The sequence below is a fragment of the Littorina saxatilis genome, linkage group LG12 (assembly GCF_037325665.1).
Source record: "Littorina saxatilis isolate snail1 linkage group LG12, US_GU_Lsax_2.0, whole genome shotgun sequence".
Taxonomy (NCBI): domain Eukaryota; kingdom Metazoa; phylum Mollusca; class Gastropoda; order Littorinimorpha; family Littorinidae; genus Littorina; species Littorina saxatilis.
Window position 1 is genome coordinate 43,925,768 of NC_090256.1, and position 24,475 is coordinate 43,950,242.

Here is a 24,475-nt window from a genome sequence, read left to right on the forward strand (position 1 = left end):
ACAGCTATGTCAGAATATATACACACACACAGCTATGGCAGAATATATACACACACACAGCTATGTCAGAATATATACACACACACAGCTATGGCAGAATACACACACACAGCTATGGCAGAATACACACACACAGCTATGGCAGAATACACACACACAGCTATGGCAGAATACACACACACAGCTATGGCAGAATACACACACACAGCTATGGCAGAATACACACACACAGCTATGGCAGAATACACACACACAGCTATGGCAGAATACACACACACAGCTATGGCAGAATATACACACACACACACAGCTATGTCAGAATATACACACACACAGCTATGTCAGAATACACACACACACACAGCTATGGCAGAATACACACACACAGCTATGGCAGAATACACACACACAGCTATGGCAGAATATACACACACACACACAGCTATGGCAGAATACACACACACACACACACACAGCTATGGCAGAATACACACACACACACAGCTATGGCAGAATACACACACACACATACACCTATGTCTGGTCATCAGCTGAGTGTATCCCCTGAATGAATCCTAACGGAGACACCTTTACTTTTTTCACATCCTCAGGGTAACAGCTCAAGATTTGTCATCCTCACACACACACTGACCAGGAATGATGCGGTGTCCGTCAGCACGGGTTGTGATCCACAGTCTGAAGGTGGGGTGGATGCGACTGTGTTGCACATGCGTGGAAGGTCGCGACCTTGTCACCAGACTGTGGTCCTCGTCATTGACCTCTGAACTCTCTCGATGCAGATCCTCCTCCACCCAACGCGCATACACCAGGTCCTGTACAGGGGGAGACAAATCCAACGGTGAAAACAAACTGCAGCACAGAATCGTCAGCTGTTGAAGCTTTATTTAGTATGAGCTTTTTGTTCAACACAGAAGCACTAAAAGTGACTATTTCTGAGAAAAGATTAAAGTAATCCATTTCTCTCCTGTTACATTGTATAGCAACAAAACCATTTAAATTCGTTAAAACTCTGCTTGTGAGTAACCACAATGATTATGGTGTTGTATGTGGAAAGTTCACTCCCGGGGTTAAGTTATAAAAACACAAAAATGGCGGTGTAAAAACGGTCATACACGTAAAATCCACTGGTGCAAAATGAAAGTGGGAGTTTTACCCCATGAACGAAGAAGAAAAAGAAGAAGCATGTGGGTAAATTCACAATCTGACTACATTGTGTTGGAATTTCAAACTTTCTCTCTTTTTCTTTTTTTGGGGGGAGTGTGTGCTACACGGAGGGTAGGTACCTTGAGCATGGTGAAGAAGGGGGGGTCGGGCAGGTGAGACAGGTGGTAGTTCTGCAGCAGCAGCCAGTTGCCGCTGTGAATACAGTCGTCCAGGGCCTGTCTGACCTCTGAACCCTGTGACCTGACCCCAAAGTTGATAATGCGAACTTTGCCCTCCATGCCGACCTCTCGCGCCAGACGCTTGACCTCGTGCACAGGGCTGACGTAGGGCTGACCTGCATCACACAACACAAGTCAAGGTCATCACAAGTCAAGGTCATCACAAGTCAAGTTCATGTCTTTCGTTAGATTAGTGCCCCTGGTGGGCAAGGTCTTGATGTTAAACAGCACCTGTTGCCAGTACCCTCGTTAATAAAGAATTTGTAAAGTCTTGTTATTATTTTATCATAGAGGTACACTTGACTACAAAACACATCAATAGTGTACACTTTCTATATTCTTGTATATTGTAAAGCTCAAAACAAAAAACTTCTCAAATCAAAGTGCAGATGTATTTGTCAAAAATGGTGAAAGATTGTTTACTGGCTGAAAAAAATCCACAGTCAAATTAAAAAGACTATGCAATTTGCAAAAGACTGCAGCCCTTGGCACTCTACAACATTAGCAAGATCTAGATGCAGCACTTTTGAGGACGTGTACGGGAACGTGTACGGGTAACGTCATCAAATCTAGTTTTTACGTCACGTGTTTGCCAAGATCTGCAGTCTTGGTGGTAGCAAAACAACGTATGCGTTTGGAACATTGGAGAAAAAAGTGAGTCACGGGTGATGCAATATCTACACGTACACATACAGGTCTTTGCTACACGTTCGATCATCTAGAACACTATATTATGACCACTGACATTTGGAAAACATGTGTTTGTTTGTTTGTTTATTTGTTGCTTAACGTCCAGCCGACTACGCAGAGCCATATCAGGACGAGGAAGGGGGGGATGAAGGGGGCCACTTGTCAAGCGATTCCTGTTTACAAATGCACTAACCCATTACTTGTGTCCCAGCAGGCTTTAGTAAAACTAAATTAATACCTACTGGAAGATTACCAGTTTCCAGTATGTTAAAATAGGCTTAACCTATCTACTGCTGGACTTACATCAGAACACTAACAGATTAAACCACACATGAATCGCGAGACAAGCGGCAAGAGAAGAGATTTTTGGAAAAAATACAGGTGAATGAGCAAGAAGGCAGAAAAAAGAAAAGAATTCATGAAGAAAAAGAGAGCATGACAGGAAAGAGGAACCAAAAATCTACCTAACAGCAAACTAGAAAGCTCCTGCGGTTCCAAAAACAGGAGGGGCCTTTAATTTCATAACCGCAGTGCCCCACTGCGGGATGGAAAACATGTGTAGCAATAAGAGCTGTAAGTTCAATCCACAATGACCTGACGGCAATGAGACATTGGCTGTAAGTGACAGTACAACTGACTGCCCGCAGATCATAACCTCTCATTATACCCACAATCATTCTTCATCATGTGTGGGACGTCGCAACGATTTACCAGTGAGGGTCTGGACAGTGTCCACTCTAAACACAACAAACATGTTGAGTTGGACATGTGCAGTAGTCAGTGACAATGTTTTTAAAGCAAACGGTGAACGCAACCCTCCGTGCACACAAACTTCTCCAGTGTATCTCCTCCGTCATGAACATGAAAATGATACTGAATGTGCAGCAATGACAACAGCACCACATCCATGCCACACAATCACATGATGTCGCACTTCACGTAGAAACACATTGTACAAGTCACCAGAGTAGTAGTAGTCACACAAGAAAACAAAACATCACATAAATCCCTGCCAACACAGCAAAACCATTACAATGAAAGCTTATTAGATTGAAGAGCAGGCTTAAAACTTGAATGATAAACTGTATACAGGGGTCTGATTCGTTGGTGGAGTACTGAACTTCAAACCCAGACATCAGTCAACTTTATGTGCAGACTTAGACAGTATCCATGTCCCAACCCCATGTCACCACTGTGGACCATAAAAGACCTCTGCCAGAAAGGCAAATGGCAGATTACACCTAAACATGCACACACCTGTGTTGCACGACTCTAGTTGATGTTAGCTAGCTTTTCCATGGGAGGAAGCTGCCCAAATCTCCTGGCAATGGAATAGCAAAACGTATGAAATGAAAGGGAATGAAAAGAAATACAGATGTAGAAAGTAAGAGACGGGGACTCATGATGCTGTTTCACACATCAGTTGGCAATATTATTATCAATCATGCTGACAGGTGCCGACAAATGAGCGTGTCCCTACCCCATGCAAACAGTGAAACGTGTCCATTATTGGTCAGATATCAAACACTTTGACAAACACGTTAGGTGTGCATGTTTTACCGTTTCCTGTGACAGCATGTTCCCCATATTCTGAAAGTCAAATTACGCTGGGATTAACCTTGCGCAAAACAACAAGTGTCACCATTCAACTAACACAGAAAAATCTTTGCTTACATGTAGAAAGCATCATAAAACTGAACTGTCCAGAAAAATTGGATTTCTGGTATTCTGGTATTTGCTGTACAAAAAAAATCCCTCAATTAAAACAGCCTATCAAATCAAATTATGACAGTCAAAAACAGACACAACAAACGTATTGTCTTCGAGTAGAAGGATGTCACGATGGCAAGCCTCATTCCTTTCATTCTCAAAGTTGTTTCCAGGCCACGGTCTTCGGTCAGTGACGACTACCTTGTTGACCTGATGCATTGCACTGACCCCTGGCTGGTCAAATGTCAGATAGCTTTTCACGTGGGATGTCTTTGGACACATCAATATTTTTGCTGCCACGACTATTTGGCGATATATTATATTCTGAATCCTTCTTCTTCGTTCATGGGCTGAAACTCCCACGTTTACTCACGTTTTTGCGTGTATGACAATTTTTACCCCGCCATTCAGGCAGCAATAAGCCACTTTCGGGGGAGTTCTAAATTCAAATTTAACTGGCCTTTTGTCTTCTGTGTGTGAGAACAACACTGCATCAAGTTTTCCTCCGTTTCTCCATCACACAACTGGACCGTGTCCACTCACCGTGAGAGGCGTCCCACGCCGGCCCCTGTGTCTCTGTGGGCAGGATGAAGACCACAGGTGTGTACTGGTCAGCCGTGTGGTACACGTCACGCACGTTGTAGTGGTCAGCCGCTGACACCGCACTGCCCAGCTCAAAGGTCACGATGGCCTGGGTCAGCTCTGCCATCTGTACACACACATGCATGCATGCGCACACACACATGGACAGAAATACACACACACACACACATGCATGCACGCTCACACACACACACAAACACATGGACACACACACACACGCACATGAACAGACACACACTCACACACACACACAAACACATGAACACACACACACACACACACACACACACACACACACACACACACACACAAACACATACACACACACACACACACACACACACAATGCCTTCAGTGACCATACACGTCTCAACAAGTAGCTGTAGGAAACTATACTACAACAAATTCACACCAGCATGATAGCACAAGTACTCTTTCCCTTTTAACAGTAAGTTCACATTCAATGTTCTTGACTAACACACAGCAAACAAAAAACAGAAAAAAAAGTGCAAGCCCTACAGCCGTACTGTCAGAACCATTTACCGATAACTGCAGGCTTGGTCAAAGTTGCTTGTTGTATATGTTTTCAGCCATGTTAATTGCTGAGCACCTTATCAGAACAGCACACAGACTCACCCTGTCAGGACAGCAGAACTTCCACAGCAGACACTTCTGGAAGATGGACAGCTCCTGCAGGCTGGTGCCAGGCACCGGGTTGAGCAAGGCGATGGGGTGCTGCCAGACACATCAGTACACGTCATTAGAGAGTCATGCACACACACCATGATGGAACCCCCTTTTAACACACCCCAAATTAAGACTTCTCCCTTTTTAAGACCTTGATTTTTCTGATTTTCTGTTCATAACCTCCGTAACTTTACCTCCGTTTTAAGACTCCCTCTTATTTAAAACCTGATTTTTTCCAATTTTTGGAGGTCTTAAAAATGAGGGGTTTCAGTGTACAAGGTTTAGATAACAAAGGGAAGCAAACACTCTAATTATAGACAACAACAGTAAGTGAGAGTTATGCATAACCAGTCACCAGGCACCTGAGAGAATAAGGAGCATTGGACTGATAAACAAACAATTTGTATCCTCTTCTGATCAGTTACTTCCCTTTGTTTCTTGCCACTAGCGCTCTGCCTTGCGGAGGTAGCCCCCAAATCGTTTCATACACATCTTCCCTGTCTTGTATAACGAGAGGCTAGCTTCACCCAATTCTTGTCTCCATGAAACGGACGTCTGGACCGAGGTGCACGAAGCGAAACTGGGTGCCACCTTCCTTTGTGGGAGCCAGCCGCGGGGTCTGATTGGTTGTAATTGAGATTTGTTGTGATTTCAACCTGATTTCAGGCCCCGTGGCTGGCTCCCACCAAGTTGGGTAGCACCCAGTTTCGCTTCGTGCACCTCGGCCCTGGTGCTTACCTGTAAGTACTCGCACCACTGCAGGCTGTAGGAGACCAGGGAGTTGCACAGGCCGTGCAGCGGGTGATGCAGCGACTCCAGGATGCTGCAGTCTATCCACGCCTGCAACAACCACAATCATAACAATAACAATAATAAAGAGCTTCCAGTGATGTACATACTCAGAGACAGATACAGACACACACACACACACACACACACACACACACACACACACACACACATGCACTGAAATTGGCAAACACAGCCTGCAACATGCAGCTCAGACTGTTACTTTTTACATTTAGTCAAGTTTTGACTAAATGTTTTAACATAGAGGGGGAATCGAGACGAGGGTCGTGGTGTATGTGTGTGTGTGTGTGTGTGTGTGTGTGTGTGTGTGTGTGTGTGTGTGTGTGTGTGTGTGTGTGTGTGTGTGTCTGTGTGTGTGTGTCTGCGTGTGTGTGTAGAGCAATTCACAGTAAACTACTGGACCGATCTTTATGAAATTTTACATGAGAGTTCTTGGGTATGATATCCCCAGACGCTTTGATGACGTCATATCCAGCTTTTTGTAAAAGTTGAGGCGGCACTGTCACACTCTCATTTTTCAATCAAATTGATTGAAATTTTGGCCAAGCAATCTTTGATGAAGGCCGGACTTTGGTATTGCATTTCAGCTTGGAGGCTTAAAAATTAATTTATGACTTTGGTCATTAAAAATCTGAAAATTGTAATTAAAATTATTTTTTTACAAAACGATCCAAAATTAAGTTCATCTTATTCTTCATCATTTTCTAATTCCGTTATATTCGGATTAAAAACAAGCTCTGAAAATTAAAAATATAAAAATTATGATAAAAATAAAATGTCCGAAATCGATTTAAAAACAATTTTATCTTATTCCTTGTCGGTTCCTGATTCCAAAAACATATAGATATATGTTTGGATTAAAAACACGCTCAGAAACTTTAAAGGTCATCCACATTGAAAAATGAAACTTTGCACAAAATATCTACATACTAAGTGAAGTCGCATGCCGAAAATCTTTTTTCCGAAAAATGCTTCTTGTTTTTTATATTGAATAAAATCTACTTCGGATAACCTTTTGCACCTGTGAAAACCGCGCCCACGTGATCATTTGCCTCGTGACGTCAGCGTATGTAGTCAACAATGGCGGCGCTTATCTCGGATAGTGTTACTGAGTTCTGAACCAAAACGAAGAAAAACTTCCAATGGCCTATATTGTGCGGTTGGGCGATTCACAAATAAACAAGCCGATGGCTACACCTTGCACCGCTTCCCGAAAAAAAAACCCAGTCCGTGATAGGTGGGTACGTGCAAGAGAAAAGAGTAAACTTTGGCCCAAAGTGTGGGACACCGACTTCGTCGTCTGCGATTTGCCATGAACATTTCGAAGGTGACTGCTACCCTCCACGTGAGGCATTGATGAGAAGTTTCGGAATTAAAACAATAAGGACTCTAAAGCCTGGTTCAGTCCCAACCATCCATCGGGGATGTCACACGCGAAACACAGATGAAGCGCGGTGCGTGTTTTCACATAAATATCGGTCAGTGTCAGCTTGACCCGTCCAGCTATCGCCCTGTGTTTGGGTTTGTAAACAACACGGCTGGCAGTGCCCACTGGTACGGTCAGTGTCAGCTTGACCCGTCCCGCTACCGAGCTGTGTTTGTGTTCTATTTGTCGCATTATTATAATATTTTTTAATTTATTTATTTTGTTGGTAAATCACTAATTCTTTTTAGTATTTTCGTTTTAAATACATTCAGGTGTGCATTATTTGGCCAAGTGTGTGTGTGCTCGAATAATGTCAAATTTGTGACATACTATGATCAATACTTGAATGCTTAATGTGTGTGTACTTTGAGCAAGTCTTTACAAGAACTGACTTTCAGTGGTAAATTAACTGTTAGCTACACATAGCTTTGTGGACTAATGATTGTGCTTTTCGTTATCTGAGAGGATGGGTGAATGTGCCTGTGAATGTTTATGTGTTGGTTATTGTTTACTTGAGACAGGATGGAAAGTAAATTTAACTTGGAGAAAAGAGTAAGTTGTTGAGTTTATTGGAAAAGTAAGTTGTGTACCGTAGAATTTGTTGTTATGTTGACAAAACAGTTTAAAAAAGAGCAGACCTGACTCTGCAAGTGATAAACTACTTGTTTCAATGACTTTGAGGTATGAGTGAGGTGAGACACCACCACACAATCCACATGTGAAATATATCTGACCGCTTTCGCTATCTCATGGTGACACAAAAACAAAGGTGGATGTGACAATGGCAGTATTAACTTGTTTTTATTAGTTAAATTCGACACATTTGAAAATCATAAAAAGCTGTGAACACTCCCCACCCACCCCCATGCTCCTTGCACACAAAAATATACCAACTACACTATGCATGTTACAAACTACATGATTTTACTGTTGCACTTCTGTATCTTAAATATAAATAAATAAACACACTTTTTCAAATCAATGTGTGGCACAAGCTGAACCAACTACAAACACACATCAAAATAGTTTTCTCGTCAATGTAATAATAATATTTATTTTCTCGTCAATGTAATAATAATATTTAATCACAATGACAATGTATTATCAATAAAATTGGAACACATAAGGATGCAAAAATGGGCTGATGCTGTCATATAATGTAATATTACTCTGGGTCCCTATAACCCACGTACTGCCCATCTGCACTAGGAAACTGTTCTCTAATTCTTGCAACCGCACAAGCTGGTAAGGTGACCCTGATGTCTCTCCCCAGCCATTTCCAGACCCACCACACAAGCATGCGGTAAGCTTCATACCGATACCGCCTGGAAAGAAAAACAAGCATACAGTATTAATGACAGAATCAACCAATCAATATGAGGCTTATATCGCGCGTATTCCGTGGGTACAGTTCTAAGCGCAGGGATTTTTAAAAAAAAATTTATGCAATTTATATCGCACACATATTCAAGGCGCAGGGATTTATTTATGCCGTGTGAGATGGAATTTTTTTACACAATACATCACGCATTCACATCGGCCAGCAGATCGCAGCCATTTCGGCGCATATCCTATTTTTCACGGCCTATTATTCCAAGTCACACGGGTATTTTGGTGGACATTTTTATCTATGCCTATACAATTTTGCCAGGAAAGACCCTTTTGTCAATCGTGGGATCTTTAACGTGCACACCCCAATGTAGTGTACACAAAGGGACCTCGGTTTTTCATCTCATCCGAAAGACATATAACGTGCGCCACACACAAGACCCTTTTGTCAATGGTGGGATCTTTAACGTGCACACCCCAATGTAGTGTACACGAAGGGACCTCGGTGTTTCGTCTCATCCGAAAGACTAGCACCCACCACCTAGGTTAGGAAAGGGGGGAGAAAATTGCTAACGCCCTGACCCAGGGTCGAACTCGCAACCTCTCGCTTCGGAGCGCAAGTGCGTTACCACTCGGCCACCCAGTCCACAGTACACGAAGTGTACAATCAGGATACTTGAAAACATTCCCCATATTGCTTTGCTCAGAATTAGCACATGCGAATAAATGAATTGTCTTGAAATAAAAATGAATATTTGACAATTAATTTTCATTTTTTTATTTTATTGTTATTTGTTTTTGCACATCTATGACATAAACCTATTTATAGTATCATGATTACAATTCTAAAAAAAAAATAACTTACTCATTAGCATCCTGTATAGCCCTCCCATACTGCTGGTTGTACCAGTGATAGCATGTCTCCAAGACATAGTGGTCCAAGCACACTGATCTGAAGCCAGGGTGGTCAGTGATGCAGCCCACCCCTGTGCTTACTGTCAGTGATTCCATTTCTGGAATTTCTTGACAACAGCGGCATTCTCGGATTGAGCCCATGCCTGCACAGTTTGCGCACTGACACCTGCACACACAAAATTTGATACAAGTTTAGTTCAAATTCTCTGCAGTCTACAAACTCACACAAAAAAATTGATCTACTAAGGCAGTAAAACAACTGAAATGGACAAATTCACAACCAATGGTAGTGACCATTATGTCTAGACAAAACCATAATAAATTGTTATTCCATTGGAACATTGGTATATCCATACGTGTACTGATTTGGCTAGTTTTAGTTTTGGGGACTGATACTAGCAATGATTGAGTGGGCATACTGACTACTCAGTAGGATGATGTTTTGACTAAAATTATAATCAGGAATGCGCATCACTTTCTGGCATGCATGAATTGCATCAAGGGTAAAAGAAGACATCGCACAAACTTTACAAATTACTGACTGCAAAACAAGCTCTACCAGAATCGATTCTATAATAGGAATATATACGAGGAAGAGTCTCACAATCACTGAATCAGTGGTAGTTTCTTACCAGTTGGTGGACATCAAACGATCGAGAGACTCGCTAAAATCGTCTCTGTCGGGTGTTTCCTCAACCTCAGCATCGGACAGCTCAGGTTCAAACTGGTATGGTTGAAGATCGTGTTCATTCAAAACCTCAAAATCACTACTGTAGCACGATAGTTCCAGTGAAAAAACGCTGCTTGTTTCACTGTTTTCTTCATGGTCTGCCATTGCCAATACAGCTGCTGACGTCACTGCGAGGGGAGATCAGCCATGGCTGCGTTTTAGATTCTTACTTCCCTTACCCTTAATTGCAGGTATGAAAACCCACTTTCATTGATCGATATCTATTAAACCAAAGGACTTTGCTTGCCAATATTTTGCATCTGGTACTATTTAGTAATGTTCTCTCAGCAGAATTTTTTTGACCGAGCAATGTGGTTGACCTTTAAACGAAGAGTGGTACAGAAAAGCGTGCTATCCCGCTCAGCGCGACCATTACCGCACTATTCTGGCTTGTCAATTTCACTGCCTTTGCCACGAGCGGTGGACTGACGAAACTACGAGTATGCGGTCTTGGTGAAAAAATGCAGTGCGTTCAGTTTTATTCTGTGAGTTCAACAGCTTGACTAAATGTAGTAATTTCGCCTCACGCGACTTGTTACTTGTGCTACTAACATGCACTAACATCACCCTCTCCGTTTTGCTCTCTCTCCTTCTATCACCCTCTCTCTCTCTCCTTCTATCACCCTCTCTCTCTCGCTCTCTCTCCTTCTATCACCCTCTCCATTTCGCTCTCTCTCCTTCTATCACCCTCTCTCTCTCTCCCCTACTACCAATTGTATTATTTTATTCCGACACCATGCAACGATTCCTGTTTACTCTTTAAGTATAGTTGATCATAAGTCCTTCATGAGGAAGAGGGCCAAACGTTAAGAAGCAAATAACTGCTTATTCTATTGGACAGGCGACAGTTGGAATGCCCCCCCCTCCTCCCCCTCCTCCCCCCCCTCCGAAAAATGTTGATAAAAACAAAGAAAATTGAGCAATCTGGTGCAATCTGAACAATGAAACTTCCCCCAAAACACCTTCCAAAAAGTACATTTAAGAAGACAAATTTGGAGTAAAATAAAGACAATGGTCCGGTCTGGTGCAACCTGAGCAAGGAAATTACCCAACTACTTTCCAAAACCATCACTAAGGAGACAAAGGCCGGCTCCTTGGGGAGTCCGGAGGCATGCTCCCCCGGAATTTGTGTGATAAAAATCAAGGAAAATGGAGCAATCTGGTGCAATCTAAGCCATCAGTTTTTCTTTGTTTTCAAATTTTATTTTCTCATTCTTTTTTCTTAGGCTAGGGGGGGGGGGGGGGGGGTGTTTCCGGAAACCCCGGAAACCCCCCCTGGATCCGCCCCTGGTAGAGACACGGTTGGCACATTGCACTTAAAACACATGTACCCGTAAACCTGCCCTTTTCAGCCAGACTGCACTTTCCCCTACAAACCATGAGTACATTTTCAGTGAAGGGCATTGGTACAAGTTTATGGCATGCACTTCTGCAATCAATAACTCCATTAAGACTAAAACAAAATGACATAATCGTGTGTGTACTCTGCACTAAAGCTAAAACACAAATTTCTTTTTATCAATGTTTGCCTGTACTCTACGCTGAGGCCAAAAGTAAAAACCCGATGTGCTTTCATTACCGTGTGCCTGTCCTCTGCACTGAGTTTGCTTCTTTTATCGTGTGCCTGTACTCACCACCAAGTCATAACGAAAGAGCTCTCAGTGTCTGTAGTGTGAGTGTGAGAGAAAGAGAGAGAGAGAGATACTGAAAGAAAGAGAGAGGGGGGGGGAGAAAGAGGAGGGGGGGGGGGGGCTGTTAAGAGTACCAAACCACAAAGGTAGCAGTTGCGTATCTTTGGCATCTCAAAAGTCGCCAGTAAAGGAAAACCCAGCAACGGCAATTTTCGAGGTGGGTTTTATTTCCGAGCGGGGTCACGTAAATGAAGTTGTTAGGCACTGCAGCTTGCTCTAGTGCAGAACTGAGAGCTTGTCATCATTGATGGGGCCGGCTGTGGTCTGTCACAACTTGATGACAGCAGGAGAGCTTGCCACACCACTAATGTTACAACACTATGCCCGGGAGCAAGTAACTTACTACTGTGACCCTTGGCCCTCAACAGGTTATCTTTCACATCCACCCTATCGACCAACGCAATCTGTCCGGACTCCTCGTCCAACAAATGCCTATGCCCTACATAATGAACTTTGCATGAGCAGGCAAACATTGCGCTTTGCTGAGACCCGACCTTGTTGGCCCTCTTAGCCCCAAAGAGGCATCACGCGAAAGCAGCATGCAGTATAATTCTATACTCAGCAGTTTTGTGACCTCTTCACCCCACTATCCCGCTTTTCTTTTCTCCAGCACATAACCTGAACAGAAAAGTACCGTGGGTGTGTGTTGCTTTTCCCCAGACAGCCGGGTGTGTTGGTGTCACTGTGTGTGTGAGGCGCAATTCGGATGATATTTCCTCAGTGACTGGAATCTTCTTGGTTCGGGTAGAAACTCTCTCTCTATCTCTGCCTCTCCCTCCCCGTCTCTCTCTCTACTTTCGTTGCAAACTTGTATTGCTTATGCCACAACCCTCGAAAAATCTGTAAAATTTAATTTGATTTGATATGATCTCTCTGAGCATCGTGCGCCTGTGTGTCAGTAGCAATTAAGCGATCATACCTCCTATTTACGTGACAACAAGCGTGTTTTGATTTGTTTATGCATGTCATAAATACGGATTAGTCTTGGCAACGTACGTATCAGTGCGTGCTCAAGACGTGTTGCTTGTGATCAGTTTGGCAAGCTATGCATCAACCTGTGTTGCTACGGTAACGAGAAGAAGCTGGTCACAGAAGGAGGTTCAGTATTGTAGTATTTGAGAGATAACTCGCTTCCCATGTAAAGATCGCACACACCGTGCACCCATAATCTGTCCTGGCGTTTTTTTGCAAGGATCAAGAGCCTCCACTCGAACACATACTAAAAATCAACAGCCTGTCAGTGTCAGTCTGCTCCCGAGGCTGTGCAGATCGAGCTGGAATCTGAATGCATGTATTGCTCAATCAGTACTGAGCTTGGCAGATTGACATGGGTGTCAGTTACAAAATTAATTCAGCCAAAATTCCTACTCTGCACAAAATGTAGCTATGCCGTATAGATGTTTGGTATGTGTCCAAGTGGAGGGATGCTGGTGCCCCGTGTCATGTAAAAGCCTGGTCACATCTGTGGTGGTTTACATGATCGTTTACCGTGTGCTACCTGCAACGTGACTTTGCTCAGTCAAAACTAAGCTAACTCGTCCTTTAGGTTGGTCTCACGATCAGGTCAAAGCCCTTTTGACACACATACATCAACCGCTATCTGACTCTCCCAGTCTTGTCTTGACACACATACATCTCTATCATGACTGTCCAAGTCTTGTTGCCACCTGGTATTGCCCTGCACTGTGTTGGTGTGGTTTTACGCGTGTGCGTGTGCCAGCTCCGTGTGTGCGGTCTGCCGGTGTCATGTTACAGGCTTATGCACCTGCCAGTGAACTCAAAGAGGGCCATGTACATAATTATGGCATGCACTTCTGTAATCAATAACTCCATTAAGACTAAAACAAAATGACATTATCGTGTGTGTACTCTGCACTAAAGCTAAAACACGAATGTCTTTTTATCAATGTTTGCCTGTACTCTACGCTTTGGCCAAAAGTAAAAACCCGATGTGTTTCCTAACCGTTTGCCTGTTCTCTACACCGAGTTTGCTTCTTTTATCGTGTGCCTGTTCTCTGCACTGAGTTTGCTTCTTTTATCGTGTGCCTGTTCTCTACACTGAGTTTGCTTCTTTTATCGTGTGCCTGTTCTCTACACTGAGTTTGCTTCTTTTATCGTGTGCCTGTTCTCTACACCGAGTTTGCTTCTTTTATCGTGTGCCTGTTCTCTGCACTGAGTTTGCTTCTTTTATCGTGTGCCTGTTCTCTACACTGAGTTTGCTTCTTTTATCGTGTGCTTCTTTTATCGTGTGTCACAGGGTCAGAGAATGAAGTGTGTGTGATACCAGGGACCCATAGGTCTATGGTGACACTGACGGGCATGAAAGTAGCGCTGTGATTCTTATGCTTTTTCGGGTCCATCACCATCTGTGTATTTTTCGCCAAGGTTAAAATCACAGACAACTTGATCAGGTGTGTCTGCTTTGTGGATTTAAACATTTCTATACCTGTTCAGTACCTCTTCCCATGCAACTGAATGGTAAAAAGTGTGTGTGTGTGTGTGTGTGTGTGTGTGTGTGTGTGTGTGAAAGAGAGAGAGAGAAAGAGAGAGAATGTGTAGCTGCATGTGTACAATGGGTGTGGCGAACAAGCAACAGCTGTGGTGATTATATTTATTGTGCAAAAGTGCAGAAACAACTCGTTTATCCTCACTATATGCATGGCACAGAAAACCCTTGACAAGTGAAGAATGTGTGTGCATGGCCACATCTTGTCACAGTATTGTGCATTTTGTCAGCTGAGAAGGTAGGCTTGAACTTAAAGATCGTATGATCACATGCAAAAAAGTTTGTGCGTTTTTGCGTTTGTTAGCAATGCTTACTTGTGTGTGTGTGTGTGTGTGTGTGTGTGTGTGTGTGTGTGTGTGTGTGCGTGTGCTTGCGCGCGTGCACGTGTGTGTGTGTGTGTGTGTGTTTTCTCTGGGCTTGGAATATTAAGTAGGTTATGAGGTTTTCAGCGCAGTGTAGATAATGTATGCAGCACACAATTCCTAAATATGTGTGACCAGTAAACCTACATAGAAGAAGAAATTAATCTCAGGCCCAACTAACCCCTTTTCTTCTGTCTTTATAAGTTTCCTTTGTGTGATGTAAGGCATCCATTCACTGTAATTCCATTTATCACATTTCCCATGTAAATTGCATAACAGTTGCACCAAGTTACTTGTGGTTGATCTACAACCTCAAAACCACTCTGGTATCTGATTTTTCAGTTTGCCCAAATTTGAGCAGATTAGCTTAGCATATCTAATTACACAGAGTTAGTATCTCTCAATGAATTGCAGTATGCATGCACATGCATATATATGTACAAGTACAACCATGATAATCATTAATTGAGTCGTGAGTGTGCAAACAATGACAATGACGATTTTTTACTTTATTAGGGTAACAAGAATAAGCATAGATATGCTGTTTTGCATCTGACCCTCGCCCTATAGAGGGACTAATCTACTTTTACTAAAACCTTGTTAAAACCTTGCAAACTGTGTTAGTTAATTGCAGCTGTTTGTGTTTATGCCTGGCCACAAGAGGAAGACGAGGACATTTTAACAAAACACTTTTTTGCACAGGCAGGGTAGTATAAAACAAATTAATTCTGCTTACTTTCTATTTAGAGTGTCCATAGACAAACGCATTGTGACAAGATCTGTAACACTGACAATACAGTGTGTGTTGTGTGACACTGACAGTACAGTGTGTGTTGTGAACAGGAGGGGAAGGCTGGCACTACGATGTGTGACTTGACCACCACAGTCAGCTGCATTACACTACTGGTACTGACCACCACGGCCGCTCCCTCTTCAACCCCCCTGCCTCTGGACAGCTACCTTGACCCCGACACTGTCCCACACCACAGCCTCCACACTTCACACGATGAAAATCACACCCACGTTTCCCACAAGCTTGAGGACACCAAGGCACACCGGCAAGGTGACGTGGAGAGTGTGTGTGCAGCGATCAGCACAACCTCCCCCTGTCGCTGTGACCTCACCAAGGTCCCTCCTGACCTCAGCTGTACACTGCACCGACAGCCCCCCTCCATCATCATCAACACCAGCACCGCGGCCGGTCTCCCTGTGGGCACGCTAGATGTGTCGCGCAGCGCTGTGCGTCGCGGTGACTGGAGCTGGCTGAGTGGGGTGAGCTCCGTGCACACGGTGAGACTGCAGCGCTGCAACCTGCCCCACCTGCCCCACACCTTGCTGCAACACCTGCCCCTCGCTCTGCGTGTGCTCGACCTCTCTCACAACCACCTGCACAACTTCACCACGGACAGTGTGGCCCACCTGCCGCTCCGACAGCTCGACCTGTCCTACAACCGCCTGACTGTCCTGCACCTCAACCACTCGTCACTGTCACAGTTGCGACAGGTCAAGGTGAGCACTCAGCATCTTGCTGTGTTCGAATGTATTGACTGTACTCACGCCAAGTGGAACCCCCCTTTTAAGACCTCAAACAATCTGAGAAGATCAGGTCTTTAAAAGGAGGAAGTCTTAAAATGGGGGTAAGTTTACAGAGGTTATGAACAGAAGGTCTGAGAAAACAGGGTCTTGAAAGGAGGAAGTCTTAAATTGGGGGGTCTTAAAAGGGGGGTTCGACTGTATTCCTAATGTACCGCACATGGTTGAACAAAAATCTCATGTCTTTGAAGGTCCGGCACAACAGGCTGCACAACATCACTATGTCCGGTGACTGCCCCCCCAGACTGACCTTTCTGGACGCCGGTCACAACCACCTTCGCCAGCTGCCTGCCGCACTGTGGGAATGCCTGCGACAGGTCAGGCTGACCCATAACTCCCTGAGTGCCCTTCCTGCCCTGTCAAGGTCATCGGAGCTGAGGGTGGTGGACGTGAGCGGCAACAAGGTGACACAGTTCCCACAGGACTTGCTGTCCTCCACACCGCTCCTACAGAGACTGGTGCTGGCTGGGAACCAGGTGGAACTCTCGCAACACCTGTCTGGGCGTGTGGAGCTGAAAAAGCTGACCACTCTGGACCTGTCAGAGAACCGAGTGCACCAGCTGCCCCCCGGTCTGTTCAGCGCGGCCCCCTCCCTCACCTCTCTGGACCTCAGCCACAACCAGGTGTTCCAGCTGTCGGTCACCACCCTCCCCTCCCTTTCCGCCCCCCTCCTCTCCCTCAACCTGTCCCACAATGCCCTGCGCTACGTGCATGCAGAGGCCTTCCACCACCTGCACAGCCTGCGACAGCTCGACCTTTCTCACAATCCCTTGCTGGGCCAGAGCGGGCTGGGTCACGTCAGGTTTCCAGAACACGTGGTGACCCTTGACCTGAGCCGCTGCTCGCTGAGGGAGGTGGACTTTTGTCAAATGAGTCACCTTCACGACCTGAACCACCTGGACCTCGGCCACAATCACCTGGCCTGTACCTGTCGGCTGGCCCAGCTCTACTCCACCTATGGGTGAGTGCTGGCAACAGTCGCTGAAGGGAGTGTAACTCAGTTAGGAAAAGTTGACAGCTTTCATGCCTGCACTGTTTCTTTTGATCACATGGGAAAGTAAATTGTGGAGAGAGGGTTGAAAAAGCACTAGCTTAGACTTGCCAGGTTAGAAATCCAGTTCCATACATATACATGTATTACTTTTTATTTGAGAAAGTGCTTGATAACTTGATGTATCTCTTCTAAGAACATGCTAAAAAAAAGTTCTGAATGACTGTATACCATTTGTAACATGATTCCTATCCTATCACTCCTATTCAGGCAGTAAGCAGACAATAACCTTGAGCAGTGTATGGCTGCTGTGTCAAAAAGTCTCCACCAGTCACCACAACCAAGTGCCACGACTCTCAACAATCACACTGACACAGGCAACATTCTTCACTCTTGCAGGCTCTAAGCAGACGATAGCCTTGTGCCACACCTCTCAGCAAAGACACTGACACAACATCAGACATCAGTTCTTCACTGTATGTACTGTACTGTCTCTTGCAGGAAGCAGCAGGGAGAGTCCAGCCCCTGGCAGTGTGTGTCCAACCAGACCGGGGCGGTGGTGAGCGTTGCCAGGCAACCAGGTTGCCCCCAGCCGGTGCTCTGCCCCTCCACACAGCACCACGGGGGGCGGGCGGTGAGCGACGTGCAGGTGACGGTCAGTGTGGTGCTGGTGGAGCATCACCTCATCACATCGTGGCGGCTCTCCGACGTCTGGCCCAACGTCCAGGGCTTCAGGGTTCTGTGTCTGCACCCCGGGGAGAGTGAGGGGGAGGCGGCACACACCTCCCCCATCCTGGACCGGGCGCTGCGGTCCTACGCCCTGACCGACCTGGAGGACGGGGACTACACCGTGTGTGTGGACGTGCTGCAGAACCGAACCCAGGTCCTGAAGCGCGTGTGTCAGGCGGTGCGCAGGGAGGGACCCAACGTCTTGGTGGGGATCCTGGCCGGCGCCGTCTTCCTCCTGCCCTGCATGGTCTTCGTCGTCTACATCATCCTGAAGGATCGCGCCATCCGCAAAAAGCTGGCTGATAGAGGGCTGAGCTACCACACTGCCGACCGCCACACCCTGTTGGTCCCAGCTCCTGACGGGCCGCTGCAAGGGACTGAGGGAGAGGTAGGGAGTGGTTGTGACTTCCCCTCGAAAGACGTGGACACTTTCACCACGGACAGTAACTGTTCTGGGCTTGGTCACATCAGTGTTGGTAACACGGTAGATAACACTGACCGAGGTTCTACCCCTCCCACGTGTCCAGAGACTGTGTCCACACAGACAGATATCTCCATGCAGCACCTGGACGCACTATTGCGCCAGCTCTCTCTCACACACCCCTCAGTCGCACCTTGTTCTGGGGACCCAGCAGTGCCTGCTGTGGACAACACTTCCTCCTGCGTGCCCTCCCCTCAGGCTAACCCTCTGTCCAGCTCTCACCACCAGGTTCAGGCAGCAGCTCAACCCCAAGCAGCATGTTCATCGCCACACACCCACAGCCTCTCCTCACGGGCAACGCCTTCATCAACACCTGACTTCAACTCCTCCACTACAACCCCTGTGTCACCAGATGTCTACCACCCCTCTACCGCCTCCCACGCTGCACACTGCCCACTGCCTTCAAGCAGCCCTTCATCAACACCTGACTTCAACTCCTCCACTACAACCCCTGTGTCACCAGATGTCTACCACCCCTCTACCGCCTCCCACGCTGCACACTGCCCACTGCCTTCAAGCAGCCCTTCATCAACACCTGACTTCAACTCCTCCACTACAACCCCTGTGTCACCAGATGTCTACCACCCCTCTACCGCCTCCCACGCTGCACACTGCCCACTGCCTTCAAGCAGCCCTTCATCACATGTCTACATGGACTCTTCCACTCCTGATGATGCCACAGACAGCACAGCTCTGCTATCACCCCCATCCACCTACAACACCGTCACAGACGATGCCAGCCGCAGTGCAACCGCTCAGCCCCCCGGGAAGGGGAGACAGGCACAGAGAGAGGCAGTGAATACACATGGGCATGAGTAACCTGGACGTGTTACTGGAACAGCTACAGGCTATCAGTGAATAGCAGTTATCAAGCTTTAGCGGTAATGAGAAGTCACGGGTATTTCTGTTTCAAAGAAGAAACTGACTGTGGAGTCAGATAAGTGAATATGCAGAATAAGAAATGACAAGCTCCAACAAAAAGACAAACAGAACAGCCCCTTGTTACTTTCAATATACGTTAATTGGATCTGTGATCCAAACATGGCTTTTGGTCAATCGAGATGGAAGTTTATTCCACAAGCCCGTAGGGCGAGTGGAATAAACTGCCATCGAGATTGACCAAAAGGCATGTTTGGATCACAGATCCAATTAACATATATATCTCAACATTCACTTGTCTTAGGGTTTTTGTTTTAAAAGAAGAAAGAAACTTGCTTGAACACGGACCACTTCTCCGAGCAAAATCAACAAACCTAATCACTCGCATTCCACCTCAAGGTCTCGGCCAACCAAGACTATGGCATACTCGTAGCAAAGCCGCCGAATGGTACCGTAAACCAAGAATAGTGACGTAAGAGAATAGAATGTCGTCTTTTGATTTGGAACGTGACGTGTTTCAGAACTTCTTCTGGACAACTCGGATGGTCTTCTGCGTAGTGGTTGGCACGAGATTCTTTTTCTTCTTCGACAGTTCATCCTCCGATACTGTAGCAAAACGTTTCATCTTTTTTCACTTTCGAGTATGCGGACGACTGAACTTGACCGCTAAAAAGTAGTCCTTTCGGTATTATTACGCCGAGTCTGAACATGAGGTCTGAACATTGTTTTTAGGCAGGATCTAGGTGAAAGCGAGGCTGTTCTTATCTCTGTGTACAGTCGAGAGAGAGAGAAATACATGTCGAGACATAGCTTGTTATTCTCTCCGGTGCCAGGAGACTGGGTCAGCATAGCGCTCACCTCCTTATGTTGCACATATGGAATGCATTTAGAGCGCTTATGTCCCTTTGTTTCTCAGACCTCAGCAGGACAGATCAGTAAAACACAACTCAGGAACCTCACAACCTACCCAATGCCACAATAGGAAAACAAAACATATTCCTCTGAACCCTTCACAACCACATTCTTTTTACGATGAACTTTGTACAGCGCTGAATAGGTCTATTGGCCTCAAAGCACACATGCCGGTTTTCATTATAATCTTATTACTTCTGCAACGCAGTGTGTTGCTTGGATTTAATGGAAAATCATGTGGGTGGCCGAGTGGTAACGCACTTGCGCTCGGAAGGGAGAGGTTGCGAGTTCAAACCTGGGTCAGGGCGTTAGCAATTTTCTCCCCCCTTTCCTAACCTAGGTGGTGGGTTCAAGTGCTAGTCTTTCGGATGAGACGAAAAACCAAGGTCCCTTCGTGTACACTACATTGGGGTGTGCACGTTAAAGATCCCACGATTGACAAAAGGGTCTTTCCTGGCAAAATTGTATAGGCATAGATAAAAAAAAAGTCCACCAAAATACCCGTGTGACTTGGAATAATAGGCCGTGAAAAGTAGGATATGCGCCGAAATGGCTGCGATCTGCTGGCCGATGTGAATGCGTGATGTGATGTATTGTTTAAAAAAATACACTGCATACAATATGAGTAATTGAGCTGTATAGAATTTGTAATCATCGTTTGATTTGCAATCAGATTGAACACAAAGAATTTAAAACCAACCATATATTTTCCGAGGTATTTCAAACCAGTGCATAACAAAAATCAGTTTGAATTTAATCAGTGTTAAGATTTTCATTTTATGGTTAAAATGCGGAGGTGAACCATGTTGGAATGAAAGACCATTGACAATCAATCAATCAATCAATATGAGGCTTATATCGCGCGTATTCTGTGTACCGCGCAGGGATTTTTTTTTTATTATATTTTTTTTATTATGCAATTTATATCGCGCACATATTCAAGGCGCAGGGATTTATTTATGCCGTGTGAGATGGAATTTTATGTGTTCTTGATATATGCATAATGATGGAGATGTACAAACTAATTGTGATTTGATGGTTTAATAACATCACAACAAATTCAGTGGGACTGGACATCTGTCTGTGAATGTGACTGTGCACTGCTTTACTTTGAGTCACAGTCTTCCAAAGAGTACCGTACTTTCCGGGTCATAAGGCGCGACTTTTTTCCTCGAGTTCGACCCCTGCGTCTTGTATAACGAAGCGCCTAATCCGTGTATGAAATACGAAAAAAATCAAAGAGACCGCTTGAGTACCAGTCAAACAACTTGTGATAATGCATGTTTCAGCTACTAGGTACTGCCCTGCCTTTGATCTGGCCGCACACACAGATTTCCACTCTGTTAAACTCGGTCACTGACCGGTCACTGACCCCGGTGCAGGAAGTGTTTCCTCTCTCAGATATGACAGGGGAACCACCTCTCATGGCAAAAACTGGGTCATTGACCCCTGGGAAGAAGGTCGTGTCTATAAACAAGGCCACCCAGCTATCACAATGCCTTTGATCTGGCCGCACACACAGAACAGAGCACACATATTTTCACTCAGTTAAAGTCGGTCACTGACCGGTCACTGACCCCGGTGCAGGAAGTGTTTCCTCTCTCAGATATGACAGGGGAACCACCTCTCATGGCAAAAACTGGGTCATTTTGGTGCGCCCTATCGGTCCCCTGCGTCCAATGGGTGACTGGATTACAATTTTTTTTTTAAAGAAGGGGGTGCGTCTTGTATAACGAAGCGCCTTGTCACCCGGAAAGTACGGTATTGGGAAGATCTAGATGTGGCACTTTTCAGCACGGGAAGGGGAATGTGTACATGTAACGTAATCAAATCTAGTTTTCACATCACACGTTTGCCAAGATCTGCAGTGGGAGCAAAACAACCTATAATTTGGAACATTGGAGAGAAAAGTGAGTCACGGGTGACGCAATATCTACACGTACGCGTACAGGTCTTTGCTACACGTTCGATCATCTAGAACACTGTAATTGTTAAATGGAGCCTGCTAAAGGCCCTGTGTGTTTGTTTGTGTGTGTCTGCGCATGTGCAAATACATGCGTGTGTGAGTATGAATTACATTTTGAAATAGAGTATATTCCATATTAAGCTGATCAGACAATCTGTTCAATTGTATTTGCTCAACATATCCTTTATCAGGTGTCCCAGTCAAAGACTTGTGGTTGTGATAGCTGTACACAAATCGCATTTCACTGGCAATAAAGCAACCATTAATTGAATCTCTCTGTGTGTTGTGGTTTAAATGTGTTCTTGATTCCGCTGACAGCTGGGTGACTAACACAGCACAGCACCGCACCAACAACCACACCACACCATACCACACCACACCAGAACACAACACAACCACAAACACAACCACAGACACAACACAACACAGTTTTCTTTCCCATCTCACCACATCACAACACAACACATCACACAGTCCAACACAACACCTCTGTCTCTCCATGCAGGCATGTTTTTGTTCCATCATGGCAGCATCCAAACACAACACAACCAACCCCTGCCAAGCCAAACTAAGTGCAACTTAACAGCTTTTGCTTTTCCCTATGAAAGCCTCTTCACACAACACAACACATTTACTACACAACACAATACAACACAACACCCGGCAACACAATACAACACAGAACACAACACAATTAAGCCCAGCGTCACATTCACATTGCGCCCAACTGAGCGCAACTTCCCAGCTTTTATTTTTCATCATGACAGCCTCTTCACACATCACAATGCGCAACACATTACTACACCTGGCAACACAATACAACACAACATAGAACACATTACATCATAACACACAACAATCAACACAGAACACAACACCACAACACAACACCACACCACACAACACAACACAACACATCACAACACAGAACACACCAACTCACCTGTCTCTCCATCCAGGCAGGTTTCTGTTCCATCATGGCAGCCTCGTCCAGTCCGTGCTTCTCGAAGCCGTTGACAAAGAGAGACAACTCCTTGTTGGAGGCCTTGCGGGAGATGCGGAGTCGCTCCAGGGAGACGAGCAGGGCGAGCAGGTTGTAGTGCTGCTCGAACATCATCATGGACACGTGATGGAACACCGCGGACGTCACCGCGTCAGACAGCTCCTGGGCACGTGCTTGAGGGGCACCTACATTGAGAGATGAGGTTCAGGGTGTTGTGCGAGGGTGAGAAGTGCTTCACAAGTACTCAAATGCACAGTGATAAAAAATGTGCTTATTCCTCCCTCCATCCCTCTTACCTGATATACTGCTGGTGTCTCTTTTCCTCACCCTCCCTCTCTCTGATGTAGTGAATGTGGGAAGGAGAAGGAAGGACTGAGAAGGGGCATGGAGAGAAAAATTGTGTGCATCGTATGTGTGTGAGTGTGTGTCTGTGTCTGTCTCTGTGTCTGTGTGAAGGGCCTTTGACTTATGGGCTGGATATAAATAGAGTCCCAACAATCCTTACAGAAAACATTTAACCGTCAAACAAAATCTTAACTGGACGACAAAAAGTGATCTAACTCCACAGCAGAACGTCAACTCACCCAGACTGCCCTTGCCGCGATCACGACTCTTGATGACGCCAGCGAAGATCTCAACGAACTTGTAGAAGGGGAGGTAATACATGGGATGCAGCACCATCATGCGGTGCAGCGTGTTGTACAGCACCGTGGCCTCCATCATCAGGGGGAGGTAATGGGCGAACTTGCCCTGCAGGTGGTCTCCCATGAATCGCGTCTCCTCCAGGATGAGACGGTTGCGCTGCACGTTGCTCTGACACGCCATCAGCGACTCCAGCATGGTGCTGTCCTCCAGCAGCGGCCCGTCCAGGTTCAGCGTCTTCTCGCGGATGTTTTCCTGACGCCAAACCGATGATATGAATGTTAAGAAGCTTCAGGGCTACTCACAATGATTTCTGCCTCAGTCATTGTCCAGAATTAACCCTGTGGAAGTGTGGTCACATACAAAAAGAAGAACGACCATATGAGATTCACTCATGCAGTGGGACTGGACTTGCCT

The 24,475-nt window shown here is 45.5% G+C and overlaps 3 protein-coding genes across 11 annotated transcripts in view; 1 reads left to right on the plus strand and 2 right to left on the minus strand.

The window, feature by feature from the left end:
- Window positions 1-24,475, minus strand: part of LOC138982022 (dynein heavy chain domain-containing protein 1-like) — a 179,827-nt gene that overhangs the window by 22,438 nt on the left and 132,914 nt on the right. For all 6 annotated transcript variants that reach the window (XM_070355231.1, XM_070355232.1, XM_070355233.1 and 3 more), the window contains 7 exons: window positions 24,001-24,313; window positions 23,357-23,601; window positions 5,832-5,933; window positions 5,043-5,141; window positions 4,347-4,512; window positions 1,305-1,519; window positions 653-833 (listed from right to left, as the gene is read on the minus strand). In XM_070355231.1, the coding sequence (XP_070211332.1) occupies window positions 653-833; window positions 1,305-1,519; window positions 4,347-4,512; window positions 5,043-5,141; window positions 5,832-5,933; window positions 23,357-23,601; window positions 24,001-24,313 (1,321 nt within the window). The remainder of the gene's footprint in view (window positions 1-652; window positions 834-1,304; window positions 1,520-4,346; window positions 4,513-5,042; window positions 5,142-5,831; window positions 5,934-23,356; window positions 23,602-24,000; window positions 24,314-24,475) is intronic.
- Window positions 7,605-10,408, minus strand: LOC138982020 (P2X purinoceptor 7-like). The gene is made up of 3 exons (XM_070355224.1): window positions 10,206-10,408; window positions 9,524-9,739; window positions 7,605-8,654 (listed from the first exon to the last, which is right to left on the minus strand). The coding sequence occupies exons 1-3, from the start codon at window positions 10,406-10,408 to the stop codon at window positions 8,495-8,497; spliced, it is 579 nt and encodes a 192-aa protein (XP_070211325.1). The 3' UTR covers window positions 7,605-8,494.
- LOC138982021 (uncharacterized) lies at window positions 12,549-22,684 on the plus strand. Of its 4 annotated transcripts, none has more exons than XM_070355227.1 (4): window positions 12,549-12,738; window positions 15,706-16,371; window positions 16,647-17,416; window positions 17,948-22,684. In XM_070355227.1, the coding sequence occupies exons 2-4, from the start codon at window positions 15,727-15,729 to the stop codon at window positions 19,473-19,475; spliced, it is 2,943 nt and encodes a 980-aa protein (XP_070211328.1). In that variant the 5' UTR covers window positions 12,549-12,738; window positions 15,706-15,726; the 3' UTR covers window positions 19,476-22,684. The 4 variants fall into 4 exon arrangements, with proteins under 4 accessions (XP_070211328.1, XP_070211330.1, XP_070211326.1 ...); XM_070355229.1 differs by having other exon boundaries at window positions 12,549-12,732; XM_070355225.1 differs by lacking the exon at window positions 12,549-12,738 and adding an exon at window positions 13,106-14,405.

What these genes read in the sequence shown, in the direction of transcription:
- LOC138982020 (XM_070355224.1), bottom strand. Translation starts at nt 10,408, where the DNA reads ATGGCAGACCATGAAGAAAACAGTGAAACAAGCAGCGTTTTTTCACTG. An exon ending in CGTTTGATGTCCACCAACTG is followed by an intron (nt 9,740 to 10,205) that starts GTAAGAAACTAC and finishes TTGTGTGTGCAG; the next exon opens with GTGTCAGTGCGCAAACTGTG. An exon ending in GCTATACAGGATGCTAATGA is followed by an intron (nt 8,655 to 9,523) that starts GTAAGTTATTTT and finishes TTTTCTTTCCAG; the next exon opens with GCGGTATCGGTATGAAGCTT.
- LOC138982021 (XM_070355227.1), top strand. Translation starts at nt 15,727, where the DNA reads ATGTGTGACTTGACCACCACAGTCAGCTGCATTACACTACTGGTACTG. An exon ending in CACAGTTGCGACAGGTCAAG is followed by an intron (nt 16,372 to 16,646) that starts GTGAGCACTCAG and finishes ATGTCTTTGAAG; the next exon opens with GTCCGGCACAACAGGCTGCA. An exon ending in CAGCTCTACTCCACCTATGG is followed by an intron (nt 17,417 to 17,947) that starts GTGAGTGCTGGC and finishes TGTCTCTTGCAG; the next exon opens with GAAGCAGCAGGGAGAGTCCA.